The sequence below is a fragment of the Cricetulus griseus genome, chromosome X (genome assembly GCF_003668045.3).
Source record: "Cricetulus griseus strain 17A/GY chromosome X, alternate assembly CriGri-PICRH-1.0, whole genome shotgun sequence".
In the NCBI taxonomy this organism is placed as follows: domain Eukaryota; kingdom Metazoa; phylum Chordata; class Mammalia; order Rodentia; family Cricetidae; genus Cricetulus; species Cricetulus griseus.
In genome coordinates this window covers 92713142-92729406 of record NC_048604.1, presented here as the reverse complement: position 1 = coordinate 92729406, position 16265 = coordinate 92713142, and the positions used below count along the sequence as shown (strand labels likewise).

At 37.8% G+C, this 16265-nt stretch overlaps 2 protein-coding genes across 2 annotated transcripts in view; both read left to right on the top strand.

The window, feature by feature from the left end:
• The window catches only part of Mbtps2 (membrane bound transcription factor peptidase, site 2), a 40761-nt gene that overhangs the window by 13228 nt on the left and 11268 nt on the right, over positions 1 to 16265 (top strand). Inside the window, 2 exon segments of the mRNA NM_001244089.1 lie at positions 3068 to 3171; positions 6289 to 6416. Of these exon segments, the coding sequence (NP_001231018.1) occupies positions 3068 to 3171; positions 6289 to 6416 (232 nt within the window).
• On the top strand, positions 11469 to 14501 carry Yy2 (YY2 transcription factor). The gene is made up of 2 exons (XM_027432612.2): positions 11469 to 11532; positions 11649 to 14501. Exon 2 carries the CDS (start codon positions 11697 to 11699, stop codon positions 12816 to 12818), a length of 1122 nt encoding a protein of 373 aa, XP_027288413.1. The 5' UTR covers positions 11469 to 11532; positions 11649 to 11696; the 3' UTR covers positions 12819 to 14501.

Genomic DNA, 16265 nt, shown 5'->3' with positions numbered 1-16265 from the left:
ATATTGATGAATAAGAAAGGAAGGATTGTGGCCTAATAGTGATGTGTGTGTGTCAAGTTGACAAGGGATCATTTGTGCTGGCTAGTCATGTCAACTTGACACAAGCTAGAGTTCTTTATAATGAGGAAACATCAGTTGAGAAAAATGCTTCCATAAGATCCAGTTGTAAGGTATTATCTTAGTGATTGATGGGGGAGGACCCAGCCCAGTGTGGGTGGTGCTTGTGTCAAGATGACACACAAAACCAGCCAGTACATAAGTAAACAATTATAAGAAGTAGCACAGAGATAAGCTGAGAGAAAATTTCACTGTGCTAAGTCAAATTTGTCGCTTTTTGGATGAAGAGATGGCTCAGCAGGTAGACAAGCACTTGGCTGTGAAAGCAAGAGGCTCTGAGTTGAAATTGCCAGCACCCACGTGTCTTTGCAGCCTGCAGCCCTGGCACCATGTGGTGAAGACAGGCCCATTTCTGGAGTTGGATAGCCATCTAGCCTAGCTGAGATGATGGAGCTTTGGGTTTAGTGGGAAACCCTGTCTCAAAACATGGGTACAAAGGGGCCAGCAAAATGGCTCAGTGGGTAAGGGCACTAGCAACTAAGCCTGATAACCTTAGTGCTATCTGCAGGACCCACATGCTGGAAGAAGAGAGCCAACTCCTTCTAGCTTCCACAGGCACACTGTAGCAAGTATTTACCCCCACATATAATGCAACAATTAATTAGTTTAAGATGGAGAGCAATAGAGGAAGACACCCAGCATCCTCCTTAAGCTTCTGCCATGTGTGTTCAGAGAGAGTTATGTGTACCTGCACACACACAGAACTTCACCTTAAGAATTGAATAATCAATTCACAAAAATAATTACAAAAAGCAATAAATGACCAACAACCCATTCCACAGAATATAATGCAGCTGTTAAAAACCATATTGAGATGATGGTTTAAAACCAAACAAAAAACAAACCAGGCCTGATGGTGCACACTCACAATCCTAATGTAAGAAGGTAGAGGCAGGAGAATTTTGGGGACTTTCTGGCCAGGCAGCCTAACCTAATTATTGAACTCCAGGTTCTGGTGAGAGAGATCTTGTCTCTAAAAACAAGGTAGTGGCTAGAGAGGTGGCTCAGATGTTAAGAGCACTTGTTGCTCTAAAGTGGACCAGTTTTGATTCCCAGAACCTACATGGTGGCTCACCAGCATCCATAACTCCAGTTCCAGAGGATCTGATGACCTCTTTTGACCTCATGGGCCCCCGATACATATGTGGTGCACATACATACATGCAAACAAAACATTCATACACATAAAATAAATTTAAAAAGTATTTTTTGATTTATTTTTGTTATGTGTATGAATGTTTTGCCTGAATACATATATGTACACCACATATGTGCACCTGTTACACTTGGATTATTTCAGATTCCCTGAAACTTGGATCATGAATTGTTGGTAGCCAAGACACGGGTGCTGGATCCTCTATAAGAACAAGTACTCTTAATTACTGAGCCATCTCTGCAGCTCTAAAAAATTCATGTTGAATTAGGTATGGTATAATGCAGACACGTAATGCCAGCCCTCTGGAGACTGAGGCAGGAGGATTTTTCTTAGTAGGTAGACTTAGCTGTATATATGACTCTGTCTCCAAAAAAAAAAAGACAAGAAAAAAATAAGCATAGAACTAGAAAATACATGAAGAGATACTGCATGAAAACACAAGTTTCAAAATCATGTTTATAATTCCAGTATAATTTTTGAAAGTAGGTGTGTAGGGCAAAGACTAGAAAGATGGCAAAGCATTAAGAATGGTTCTGTTTTGTGTTTGCAAAGTGAGCAGGATTATAGGCTTCTATTTGTTTTTCTGTTTTGTTTTTTAAGGATTTATTTATTTGTATTTTATGTGTAAGATGTGTTTGTCTGCATGTGTGTGTATGTGTTGACTTGGTGCTTAAGGAGGCCAGAACAGTGTGTCAGATTCCCCTGGACCTGGAGTTACAATTGTGGGCCACTATGTGGATGCTGGGAATTGAACCCAGATCCCCTGCAAGAGCAGTATACTGCTTTTAACCACTGAGCCATCTCTCCAGACCCCAATTTGCCTGTATTAAGCACTTTTAGTTAGTATTCACATAATAATTCATAAATGAAGGAAAGGATTTTTCTCCAGAGAGATTTCTTTTGGGTTTTAAGTCTTTTACTGTAAGAAACATGTGTTCAGGCTCTTCCATTACCTTTTATTACCTCCTTATCACTTGTGAGAATTAAAAAGAGCCTCACTGATTTGCTATAGGGGAGACAATGTCCTGTATGACTCAGTCCAAGCTCTTGAAATCTTATAAAAAGACAGGGTCTCTCTGTGGTAACCCTGACTGTCCTGGAACTTGCCCTATAGATCAGGCTGACCTTGAATTCAGAGATCACCTGCCTCTGTGGCATGGGTGCTGGCATTACTACCTTCGGCTAGGACTAAGAATTTTAAGAAGAGTTCCCTAATTGAGCCTCCAACCCTTAAGGATGGATGGGGATGGAGAGATGGCTCAGAGGTTAAGAGCACTGGCTGCTCCTCCAGAGGTCCTGAGTTCAATTCCCAGCAACCACATGGTGGCTCACAACCATCTATAGTGGGATGTGATGCCCTCTTCTGGTATAAGGTTGTACATGCAGATAGAGCACTCATACATTAAATAAATAAATCTTTTAAAAAGGGATGGATCAACCACTAACATTGTCACCTTGCTTTCTCTGACACTCAGGACACCTTCATTCTGTCCCACGGTGAAGCTCTTGGGAATCTAGATATATAACTTTTTAATGCAGTCCTTCCCATTTTTCTTTTGATTGAAAGTGTGATATATAGCCTACGTTAAGACAAAACAAAACATTGCTTTTTTCCCCTTAATTATGGTAGAAATAAAAAATGATCATTAATGGCCATAATACTTTTAGATCATGGAATATTAAGTTTGGAGGTTTCAGCTGTAAGACAGAGTTAAGGTCATGCCTCTTTATTTACAAATAGGACTCTGCTGTACCCACACTGATAATCATTTGCTTTGTTATGTCTGTGAACAGGTTCCTGGTATAAATTTACCTGTCAATCAGCTGACTTACTTCTTCGCTGCAGTCCTCATTAGTGGTGTTGTACATGAAATTGGACACGGTATAGCAGCTATTAGGTAATAAGACTTAACTTTTTCTTTTCTACTACATGCAAAGAAGTTTTTTTTATTTAAAAAAGATTTGTTCATCCAATCTGGTATATTTGAGGTTTTTTCTTTTGGTAGATATCACTCAGTGTATACCCACCATTTATTACTTTGGGGTACTTTCTCTTTTATAGAAAAAAATTAGTATGTTGCTGATGTGCCCTTCTAATCATGTGATCATCTATATTCTAAGTCTTTCTGTTTTTTGCTTTATGCCAGCATGATTATAATCTTTGTGCTTCAGGGTTTTTCATCTAGTCTTTATTTTAAAAACTATATTTGTTATATGTGTGTATGCATGTGTGCACATGCTGTGGCATGCTTGTGGAAGTCACAGAAGAACCTGTGCCAGTCGTTGTTCTCCTGCCATGTGGGTCCCAGAATTCAAACAGGTCACAGGATTGGCAGAAAGCTCCCTTATGTAACCATAGAACCATCGTGCTGACTGGTTCTCTATCTAGTATTCACCAAACTCAACCCTCTGCCACTGCTTAGAGTATTTGGGGGGGTAGGTAGTCAGAAGGAAGGGTCTCTTTAGCCCAGGCTAGCTCAAACTCAGGGTCTTCTAGCCTCGGCCTTCCGATTCTTAGGATAGTAAGTATGCACTCTACCTTATCAGCTGAAACAGTTTCCTATTTATGTTCATGTCTCAGGTTGGCTAGAATAAAAAAAACTACAAGTGCTTGGTTCAGTGATATCTATGCCTACCTAGAAATCCATGTGGAAGATAGAGGATGAGACCTGGGACTGACTTTGGGAATCATACTGTGTTGGTTGTTTTGACTACCCAAATATATCTTTATTTTTATACATAACTAAGATGGGAAGAAGGTAAGGGTGGTCACTACTTCCCTGATACCCCATGGCAATTCCTGCTATAATCAGAAACATGCTGACAGGCACCTTTTCTCTGTGTATATGGACCAGAGAAAAGGCAAATCGCTGTTCTGGAGGAGAAGATTAATTGTTATTATTTTCCAGTTGCTTATAAACAAATCTAGCTTCTGATAATAGACATTCATCTTAACACAGCATGATTGAACAGATGTGTACCACTACTGGCTTAAAGAGGCAGTTATCTTAGCTGGGCGGTGGTGGTGCAGGCCTTTAAACCCAGAACTCTGGAGGCAGAGACAGGCCGATCTCTGTGAGTTCAAGGCCAGCCTGGTCTACAAAGTAAGTTCTGGGACAGCCAGTGCTACACAGAGAAACCCTGTCTCAAAAAACCAAAAAAGGGCAATTATCGTAAAAAAAATTTTTTATTGTGTTATGTGAGTGTAGGGGTGGGTGTACATGTGCCACATGTATGGAGGTTAGAGAAAAATTTGTCAGGAATCATTTCTCTTCCCACCTATAATTGAACTCAGGTTGTCAGGTTTGATAGCAAGCAGCTTCATTACTAAGCAATCTCACCAACCCTGGTTACCTTTTATAAATTTCATTTTTGCTCCCATATATTTAGCCTTGTAACCTTTAGGATTTTACATTTGGAAGCATTATTAATAATTTCATAAATTATACTATGCTTGTGAAACAACTTGGATAACTTTTAAAATACAATATTTTGTATTTTTTGAGAATGTCACGTGTGTGTATGATATATTTTGATCTTATGTGTCCCTTACTCCTTGCCTCCAATTCATCTCAGACCCCCCACATCTCCTTCCCAAGTTCTGCCCCCCACCACTTAGTAACCCACCAAGTTCAGTTAGTGCTACCTGTTATGTGCATGGTTGTAGTGCCATCCACTGGAGCCCTGGCAATCTCCCAGAAACTGTCAACTACCAGTAATTTAACAGCAGAGAGCATGGAGGCACACATAGCACCGGAGCAGTGGCTGAGAGCTTTGATTTCTGATCTGCAGGCAGAGAGAAAGCATGGGCTTTTGAAACCTCTAAGCCCCCAGTGACATACTTCCTTCAACAAGGCCACACCCTATATTCCTTCTAATCATTTCAAACTTCTACTCTCTGGTGACTAAGCACTCAAATATATGAGCTTATGGTGGCCATTCTTATTAAACCATCACACCTACCCATATGCAGGGTTTTAGTCAGGTATAGTAGTAACAAGAATGAGTTCCCTCCCGTGGAGCAGACCTAAATCCAATCAGAAAAGTGGTTGATTATCCACATAACAATCTTGGCAGACTGGTTGTTGTTACGGTTCACAAGGTTTACAGCTGGGTGAGACCACTGATGACTTTTCTGCCCTAGCAGACTGTGTAGCACTGTCTACCACTATGAACCATTATTTATAAATCTCATTACCAGCAGAGTGAATTACATAGTTTTTTTTTTCTTAAGATTTTACTTATTTATTATGTATAGTCTTCTGCCTGCATGCCAGCAGAGGGCACCAGATCTCATTCAAGGTGGTTGTGAGCCACCATGTGGTTTCTGGGAATTGAACTCAGGACCTCTGGAAGAACAGTCAGTGCTCTTAACCTCTGAGCCATCTCTCCAGCCCATGAATTACATAGTTATCTTATATATTTACTATTAAGGTAGTAGTGCTTTCCTCATAGTACCTGTTTGTCTTGTGAGACTGTTAAATATATGCTTTTTCAGAAATGAATGGTGGGAAAACTCCTTTTAATAACTATCTTACTTTTGTTTATTTTTAAAAGCATTTAACATTAGCTCAACAGAAATATACTTACATGAATCTTGATGATTATTTTATAATAACTAAGACAAATGTGTTTGAGTCATATATTTGAGTTATATATTCCCCCTTGTCCTCTGAAAATAGTTTATAGTACTCTGTAAATTTCTGTCATTGATTTCTCATAGACGTATTAGCTGTATCTTTATATGTATCAAATTTCAATAATATATTCAACAATAGCAAAATCCTAAAAATTTGGCATTTTATGTGTATTTCAGAGTTCTCTGGCGCCTAGGCCAAAACTTTATTACACTATTTTAAAGGTATTGTTAGTTTTTATTTTATGTTTTATTTATCCAGGGAGATTATTTTTTAAAAGTTGAACTACAGTGAATTTTAAGATTGCATCATTAACTTGACAAATACTATCATATCAGTAAATTCCTTTTTCTTATTGTGACTTACATGTTTTCTTAGGGAACAAGTTCGATTTAATGGCTTTGGAATTTTTCTCTTCATTATTTATCCTGGCGCTTTTGTTGATCTGTTCACCACACATTTGCAACTTATATCACCAGTCCAGCAGCTAAGGATATTTTGTGCAGGTAACAAATAGACTTCATTGTTTTTTAAATGTTTATGTGTTGTTTGGATTTTGATTTTCTGTGGTTAGTGATTTTATTGAAAGTACTTTTGTGAAAAATAACATTTGCTTAATAAATTCAGCTTCTTTTACTACCTCAAAAGCAAATTTTTTGGTTTTGTTTTTTGTTTGTTTTTTGAGACAGGGTTTCATTGTGTTGAACAGTCTTGGCTGTCCTGGAACTCACTCTGTAGACCAGGCTGGTCTTGAACTCAAAGAGATCCACCTGCCTCTGCCTCCTGAGTGCTGGCATTAAAAGCATGCACTAGCACCACCTGGGCAAAAGCAGTTTTTTTAAAAAAAACATAAATTATTAAATTTTTAAATTAAAAGCAGAGGAGAAAACTTCATGTTTACTGAAGCAAAGGAATGGTCAAAACCTGAAACTACAACTATGAAGAATGTCAACTTAGCTGAACTATACAAAGAAATGTGCAAAAGTCAAGAAAGAACATGAAAAGTCAGTCACATGATAAATCATAATTCACCAGTGAAGAAAAGACGGTATGCAAGGATTGATTCTGAACTCTAGCACTGTCGGAGTTCAACTAGACAGAAAGACTCACCTGGAGATATACAGTTATGTAGGGAAGAAATTCTGGGAAAAACAGATCCATCTCAGCTACAGGAACCCAAGACAAATCTACTATAATCCTACATCTCATTAAATGGAGTAACTAAGGCCAACCAAGTGTGGAAATAGAATTATTGAACAGACTGTGGTATACGATAACTAACCAATGAAAAAAAGAATTGAGGTGGGAGTCAATAACATGGCTCATTGAGTAAAGATACTTGCGGCCAACCCAAGCTTAATGACCTCAGTTTGATTTCTAGGCCTCACGTGGTAGGAGGGAGAGAACCAACATCTATAATTTGTTCTTTGAATTCTTTATTCATGCCATGACATGTATGCATGCACAAAATAAATAAAACATAATCAAAACTTCTTTAGAGACTAGAGAGATGGCTTAGCACTTAAGAGCACTTGATGATCTTGACTAGGACCTGGATTTGATTCTCATTAGCCATATGGTGTTTCACAGCTATCCTTAATTCCAGTTCTAGGGGGCTCAATGACCTAACCTCCATAGGTCATGAGGGTAAAGCATTCACACACATAAAATAAATTACTCATAAAAATTAATTTCTTTAAAAATAAGTGGAGATGGATAAAGTAAAAGCAGTGAGTCTGCATGCTAATTTCCTCATTTCCTTAGTGGTGTGAATTAGATAATTGAGATAAAGTCAGATAGTGATTTGAGTGTATCAGAACACAGTAAATTATCTGAAAGATACATTTAAACATTTCAAGTGATCATAATGAATGAAAGCAGACAAAAGAAAAAAAGACCTTATATCAAGTGATAAAATAAGCCAACATTAAAAACAAAATAAGGGTGCTGGAGAGATGGCTCAGAGGTTAAGAGCACCAGCTGTTCTCCAGAGGTCCTGAGTTTAATTCCCACCAACCACATGGTGGCTCACAACCATCTGTAGTGAGATCTGGTACCCACTTCTGGTATGCAGATATACATGGAAGCAGAATGTTATATATATAATAAATAAATAAAATCTTTAAAAAATAATTATTTTCCTTATATCATTATAAATTACCCCAAATGCAAATGAGATTAGCTATATTATTAAAATGTCAAGCTGAGATATAGTTCACTGGTAGGGTGCTTGCCTAGCATCTGTGAGGCCCTGGGTTTGATCACCAGTACTACAAAAAAGCCATTAGTTTAGATTTTAAAAGTATCCCAAATTTGTGATGTTTAGAAAAATCTATCTAAAAATTACTCAAATATTGGTACGTAAAACATCAGAATATTCTATGCAAATAAAAAGTCACTTAATAATAAGGAATGTAATTATGAGTCTTATTTTATGAAATACCAAATTAGAACACCAAACAAAATGGAAAAAGTAGGACAAATACAAATATAATGTGTTCGTCTCATAAGATGGGAGATAAGTATAAAAAAGTAAGACCATGGAATCTCATAATTAGTTATATAAAATAGGTAAGTTAGATTGTATGTTATGAACACAGACAATTTTTTAAATGCCCATGGAGTTGATGAACAAAACGTCCATATATTCACAAGTCTCAAATATAAGAATAAAAGCAGGATAATTTAGAAATTAGTCTTAATCACACATTGGATCTGTTGCTGGATTTTCTTGTCCCACTAGGTCCTGCTGCCCTTAAGACCCAAATAAATACACAGAGATGCTATATTAATTATAAAATTGATGGCTAGGGCTTCTTATTGGCTACCTCTGTCTTAATTATTAACCCATTACTACTAATCTATGTATTTCTACATGGCCTTATCTTGCTAGAGAATGTCTTGCGTGTCCTATCCTCCTGGTCCCTCCATGGCTTCTTTTTACGGCACTTCTCTGCCTATCTTTCCCAGAATTCTCCCCATCTCCTAGCCCCACCTATCTTCCTGCATCTATCTATTTTACTCATCAACCAATAAGAGAAACATATATACAGAAGGACATCCCCCATCATGGATCCATTTAATTAAACATAATAACTTGATATGATAATGATGATTAATTATTCATAGATAATAATAATGAGATCCTTTTACTAGAATACAGTATAAAGCTTTTTACTAAAAGAAAAATTCAATGCCATACAGTTATTAAAAAATTAGAAATGGAAATAAGTGAGTTAGGCAATCAACTTAAGAAATATGAAGACAAGTATAAAATAGGTAGGAAATAATAAGGGGTAGACAGATGGCTCAGAGCATAAGAGGACTTGCTGCTCTTGCTTAGAACCTAGTTCCCAACACCCACATGGAAGTTCACAATTATCCTTAACTCCAGGGACAGGGAATCTGATGAACTCTTTAGACTTCTACAGACACCAGGTATGCATGTGATGCATGTACATATATACAGGGAAAATAATCATACACATAAATAGTGAAGTAATTAATAATGATATAATCAAAAAATAAATTATAGAAGAGCAGAGTGTTAAATCCAAATTATTTGGAAAAAATAAATAAGACATTAAGCAACAGGGAGAAAAAGCTATTGACAGAATGTATATTTAGATTGGTGAATTATCTTTGATATATAAAGAGAAAATTACATCATTGTAGTGTTTTTGTTCATCTCTGAGAAAAATTTTCACAAAATGAAGAAATGTAAGGATGTGAAAATAGCTGAAATTAAATAGGCTAATAAATACAAGAGGAGAAATTATAAAAGTTGATAATTTCCTTAAAAGTTTATAGGTAGAGTACTAAAATCCTGGATAGACTTTTTTTCTTAAAAAAAGATTGTGTGTGAGGTATGCCATAGTAGTCAAAAATATATCATATTAAGCACATTTTAAACTGTGAATGTCATCATAGTAGTCCTTTTCCTTTGATATTATAGTACAATACAGTTATAATACATAGTAAACAATGTTTATTAGTTCACTGATAATGTTTGTATTGAAGCAAATATTTAGATATATGCAGCAATTAGGGTGTATTTCATAAAGTTAACTTTCCAAAGAATTATCATAATTCAAAATTTTAAGTGGCATGCATAGCACTCAGCAAATATTCTCAAAATAGTTCAAGCATATTTTATAGTTTTTTCTACAATTTTATCCCATATATATGCAATTTTTTGGGTTTTTCGAGACAGGGTTTCTCTGTGTAGCTTTGGAGCCTGTCCTGGCACTCACTCTGGAGACCAGGGCAGCCTTGAACTCACAGAGATCTGCCTGCCTCTGCATCCTGAGTGCTGGGACTAAAGGTATGCGCCACCAACACCCAGCTTACATATGCATTTTTATCAGAAGTAAAATCAAAAAGGAAAAGAAAATTTAGCATAAACTTTTTTAGATCATATACAGAAGGTGGCTAAGTTTTTCATTGTTTGATTTATTGTAGTTGGACTTTTGTGGAGGATTTGGGGTTTTTTATTTTGTTTTCGAAACATGCTCTCACTATGTAGTCCAGGCTAGTCTTGAACACAAGTTATTTCTGCCTCTACCTTCAGAGAATTGAGAGTGTAGGCCTCAACTCTAATTTTGCCTCTAATGCCTAGCAGAAATTAAGTTTTGGTTTACTAAGAAAATGCAGCACTGATAATTTTTTGTGGTAAAGCACAAAGTATTTCAAGAATACAAGGATACTTTGACATTAGTAACTTTTGAAAATGAAAATTTACTATCAGGAAAAATTTTCCTTATCTAAGATGTTGACTAAAACAAAATTAACATATTAATATTTTTAATATCATACTTAGTAAAAGGAGTAGTTGGATGTTTCATGTATTATATTAAAGGTCAAAAGCCAGGCAGTGGTGGCACACAGGTTTAATCCCAATACTTGGAAGGCAGAGGCAGGTGGATTTCTGTGAGTTTGAGGCCAGCCTGGTCTACAGAGTGAGTTCCAGGACAGCCAGTGCTACACAGAGAAACCCTGTCCTGAAAAACCATAAATAAATAAATGAATAAATAAATTAATGAATGAATGAATAAGTAAACAAACAAGCAAACAAATATATAAATATTAAAGGACAAAACAATCAACTATTACTGATGGCATGTATGTTAGTAAGTCTTGTGGTTAAATAAGGGGAAATAAAAATTATAAAGGGGCTGAGGATATATAGCTCACTGGTAGGGTGCTTGTATAATAAGCAGACACAAAGTATAAAATTAAAGAGGAGTAGACTTTCTTTTTTCTAGATCTGATATAAGCCTGGCTGAGGGGAGGTAAGAAAATCAACTGAAATAAAATAAGGAAACTTCATTAAAGAACCTAGAAGAGAAATTTATATTTAGTCAGCAATTAGACAGGACAGCACAAAAAACAGTGCAGGCTCCACAAGCCCTACAGAAAGTGGTACACACAATCGTTTAGGCATATGCAGATGATGATTGCTGGATGGTCTGTCGCAGTGCAGTGACGTATATAGTGGCGCGTCCAATGACGTTGCAGTGACGTGTACAACGCATGCGTTTCTGTCCTCCCGGAAACAGCACTTAACGCCTCAGACGACGACCAGCTTTGCTCCGAAGCACACGCTTTTCGTCAAGCTCTCGGGTTTGTTTTTCTTGTTGTTTTGTCGTTGTTTTTGTCATTGTTTTGTCGTTGTTGTTGTTGTTTCTAAGCACGCAAAGTGCGTGCTTTTCTTCCCTGATTGTTTTTCTACTCCACAGCCATCTCCCACCTGCTTGCTACCCAGCACCGCTACGTGGGTCTCAGCCATGGCCTCAGAGAAACTTCTCTGTATCACCACAGAAAACACAGAGATTCCTGCCGATTTTGTGGAGCTGCAGCCACTCAATGTAGAAGCAGTTTCTGTGGAAACCAGCGCAATTCAAACCATCGAAGTGTACGAAGACGTAGGTGTCGATTGGGCGCATGGTGGCCACTACCACTCTCCTCTTATCGCTCTGCAGCCACTTGCGGGCAGCACCTTGAGTAATGGGGCCCATGATCAGGAAATGATCATCGTGCAGACACGAGAGGAGGTGGTGGGCTACCAAGACTCAGACAACCGGCTAATCAGTGCTGAATTTGAAAGCCAGATGGTTGTTCCAGTTGTTAATCAAGACGACTATTTCCCGCCGAATGCTGTCCCTTTGCCAGGTGTCATGGCAGCAGAGCATGGTCAAGGTGAGCTCAACCCCTATGAAGGGAATCTCTGTAGTTTGACGACCATTGTCGAGGCTGGTAAACAAGAAGCTGTAAGCTCTAACCTGGGGGAAAAACAGTGGGAGCAGAAGCAGGTAGAAATTGAAGCTCTAGAGGGAGAATTACCCTTTGCTATGTGGGAGGTTTCTGAACAAGAAGATCTCATGGTCGAAAAGCAGGTTGAAGACTCACCTCCTGATTATTCCGAGTATATGACGGGAAAGAAATTTCCTCCTGAAGGAATACCTGGCATTGACCTGTCTGATCCCAAACAACTGGCAGAATTTACAAGCATGAAACCCAAAAAGCCTAAAGGAGACTTCCCAAGACCTATAGCTTGTTCTCATATAGGCTGTGGGAAGATGTTCAAGGATAACTCTGCTATGAGAAAGCATTTGCATATCCATGGGCCAAGAGTGCACGTCTGTGCAGAATGTGGCAAATCTTTTGTTGAGAGTTCAAAGCTGAAACGTCATCAGTTGGTTCACACTGGAGAGAAGCCCTACCAGTGTACCTTTGAAGGTTGTGGGAGACGCTTTTCCCTGGATTTCAATCTGCGCACTCACGTGCGAATTCATACAGGAGACAAGCCCTTCGTGTGCCCATTTGAAGCCTGCAACAGGAAGTTCGCTCAGTCGACCAACTTGAAATCACATATCATAACACATGTTAAGAGCAAGAATGACCAGTAAAAAGACGTGAGAAGATCCTGGGAAGTATTTTACATTCATGTGTCCTGGGAATAAGTATGCCTCTCATTTGAAGAGTTCCTATGAAAGTTATTGCAAATGAATTCTACATATCTGAGGTGTATCTTTTGATAGAGTAAAAGTTAAAAGTTTTATGTTAGTAAAATGCCCTATTTTGTGCTTCAGTGGTGTTTTTGTGAAGTTTGGCTTCAACAGGATAGACTAATTCACTAACTTCACATTGTTGCTGAGATGCCATGTGTTTTGTACTGGTATTTTTCAAAGCATGGTTTCAACAAGAGACTAATTCACAAACCTCATATTGTTACTAAAGATGGCCTGTGTTATTTTGCCCTGTGGATTTTGAGAAGTTTGCTTTCAACAGGAGACTAAATCATGAACCTTATATTGCTAAAATATTCTATCTTCTGCAGTGGTATTTTTGTGAAACTGGTTTCAACAAGAGACTGTTTCACAAACTAGATATGCTGAAATAACCTGTTTTATTCTGCTGTGTTGTTTTTATGAAACTTGCTTTCAAAAGGAGACTAACTCATGCACCACATTGTTTCTAAAGATGCCCTGTGTTATTTTGCTCTGAAGTGTTTTAAGAAGCTTGATTTCAACAGGAGACTAAATCACGAACCTCATTGTTGCTAAGATACTCTGTTTTCTTCGAGGTGACTTTTTGTGGTTTGGTTTCAACAGGAGACTATGTTATAAACCTCATCTTGCTAAGGTATCCTGTCTTCTGAAGTGTTTTCTGAACTTTGGTTTCAACAAGAGATTTCACGAACTCAATATGTTAAAATGACCTGTTTTATTCTGCAGTGGTGTTTCTGTGAAACTTGCTTTCAAAAGGAGACTACTTTATGAACCTCATATTGATAAAGTGTCCTGTATTCTAAAGTAGTGTTATTGTAAAGTTGGTTTTGACAGAATAATTCATGAACCTCACAACATAATGTTGCCAATATGTCCTGTTTTGTTCTGCAGTGGCGTTTTTTGTGAAGTTTGGTTTCAACAGGAGACTAATTCACAAGCCCCATATTCTTGATAAGATGCCCTGTCTTATTTTGTAGTGGTATTTTTGTGAAGTTTGGTTTGGGCAGGAAAATAACTCATGTAATTCATGTCAAATTATATTTCTTTATACAACTTAAAAGTGGCACTTTTGCATTCTTGTGAATATGAAGCCTAGTCACTACTTATGTTTTTTTTTTAATTGTGTGCTCATGTTAATACTTTTAGGAATATGCTTAGTAATTGTATATATGGTTTCTGTGGAGTTGATGTTTGTAAAAGGTAGTCTTTAAAGCATGGATGGTTTTATACATACATATTATCCTGCTAAAGAAAAATTCTAGGTTTGTTTGCTGTCTTAATTTTGGCAGTATTCCTTAATGTCAAGTCATTTTGTGTAAGTTTCTCTTAGCTATATTATATAAGTATAGATATTAGGTGATATTAGGTGATTAACCATATTAGCCAATGTAAGCATTTTTAGGCACTATAGACCCTCCCCTCATACTACCTAGTGTGCTGTTGTTGAGTGTAATTTCTTTGATCAATTAAGAGTAGTGTTTGATTTTATAATATTTTATCTTTAAATTGATTGCATGTTTGATGTGTACTTTTGTGTGATAGAAAAAGCAAAAATAAAGTTACTGTTTGAAGAATTAAAAACAGCTTGCTTGTGTGAATATGTTAGCTAGAAAGTAAGGAAAGGGGAAAGTGTTGCTGGCATCAGGACAGTAACAATCAGTAATAGTAATGCTAACAAAACATCTAGAAATGCACAGGACAGTCAGCAGTGACAATGAATTATATAGCAAAACTGTCTTTTGTGTCACTATTAACTGTGCTCTGGAGAAAGTGAAAGTGGTGAGAAGTATTTCAGAAGTATACTTATAAACAAAGCATTAATGAGCAAGGGGTTGTTTAGATGAACAAAGTGTGTCTGTTTCACACACTTCACTTCTCACCTAGCCATCATTGGCAAACTCAGAATTTAGAGGGATAACAGTACCAACTGCAAGCCTGAAAGACAATCAGAAAGCATCCATAAGGTCAAGAAATCAGTGCTGTTGTGTGACCCCACATCTGTTCACTTGTCCATGCCTGTTTGTTTCTGTTACTACCAACAGGGCAGAGGAAGAGCAGTATTATGCATTGGGTTTTTTAGAGGAAATTATAGTGCATGAAATCAAAAGGGGTTTCCTTGCTTTTGATTATTCTATTTGTTTTTTAGACAAGATCTTATTCTATAGCCCAGCCTTCCTTGAAATTCACAATGTAGTTCATGCTGGCCTGTAACTTGCAGCGACTCTGCCTCAGCTTCCCAAGAGTTGAGATTATAGGCATGACTCACCATGTTTAGATTGATTTATCTTCGTTTTTAATATTGTGTTTATTTAGTGAAGTTAGGGGAGACGTAGGTGTGGTCATGTGCATGCTGTGGCATACTTTCGAAGATCAGAGACAACTTAAAGGAATCTGTTCTTTTCTGCCATCTGGGATCTGGGAATGGAATCTGGTCATCAGGCTTGGCAATAAGAACCCTTAGTAATTTAGTAATATCATTGGCCTTTGTTTTTAAATTTGTTTTTTTTTAAATGAAGCTTTGAAAATGTTATAAGAAAGCATGAGTATATTGTTAGAAAGTGGGAAAGATTTATTACAACATGGCCAATTGACCATATTGGGGTTTGTGTTTGTTTGGGCTTTTGTTGTTGCTGTGGATTATTGGCCTAGGTTGGTCTCACTTCTGATCCTCCCTACTCTGTGGACTTCCAAGATATTCATAGCCTTCCCTGATTCAGTTTCCCACTGTTGTACCAAAAAAAATTTCATCACGTTAAAAAATAATTTACACTTAAAATAGGATGAGATAAAATTACCCCCTTTTTATAGATGTTTGGTGGATCTCTGTGAATTCGAGGCCAGCCTGGCCTACATAGCAAGTTCCAGGACAGGCTTCAAAGCTGCACAGAGCAACCCTGTCTCAAAAATAATTCCTCTTAATTGTACAAGTAGGGAGACAGACGAGACGCATGGTTTGTTGGGTTTTCATACTTCAGAGGCTGGACTCGCGATTTGGTCTCTTGGTTATTTTTCTGCAGATAGATCTTTAGTTTCTTGGTAAGCCACTTCAGCTGGTTTGCCCTTTGCTCCCCTCTTCCCTTGTGTTTGCATTTTTGCCTAATGAACCATCATTACCCTCCATCCTTTGAAGCCTATTTTGGCTTCCAGCTGACCTTGGCAGGAGCAATTGCCTGACTCCTAGTGGAGTAACACTTGGACTCTTTACCTCAGCTGCAGGCCCGCCTTCCTGAGGCACCGCCTTCCTGGGGGCCCGCCTTCCTGAGGTACCAACTTCCTGGGGGCCCGCCTTCCTGAGAGCCCGCCTTCCTGAAGCACCGCCTCCCTAGGGCCCGCCTTCCTGGGGGC

What these genes read in the sequence shown, in the direction of transcription:
- Yy2 (XM_027432612.2), top strand. Translation starts at nt 11,697, where the DNA reads ATGGCCTCAGAGAAACTTCTCTGTATCACCACAGAAAACACAGAGATT.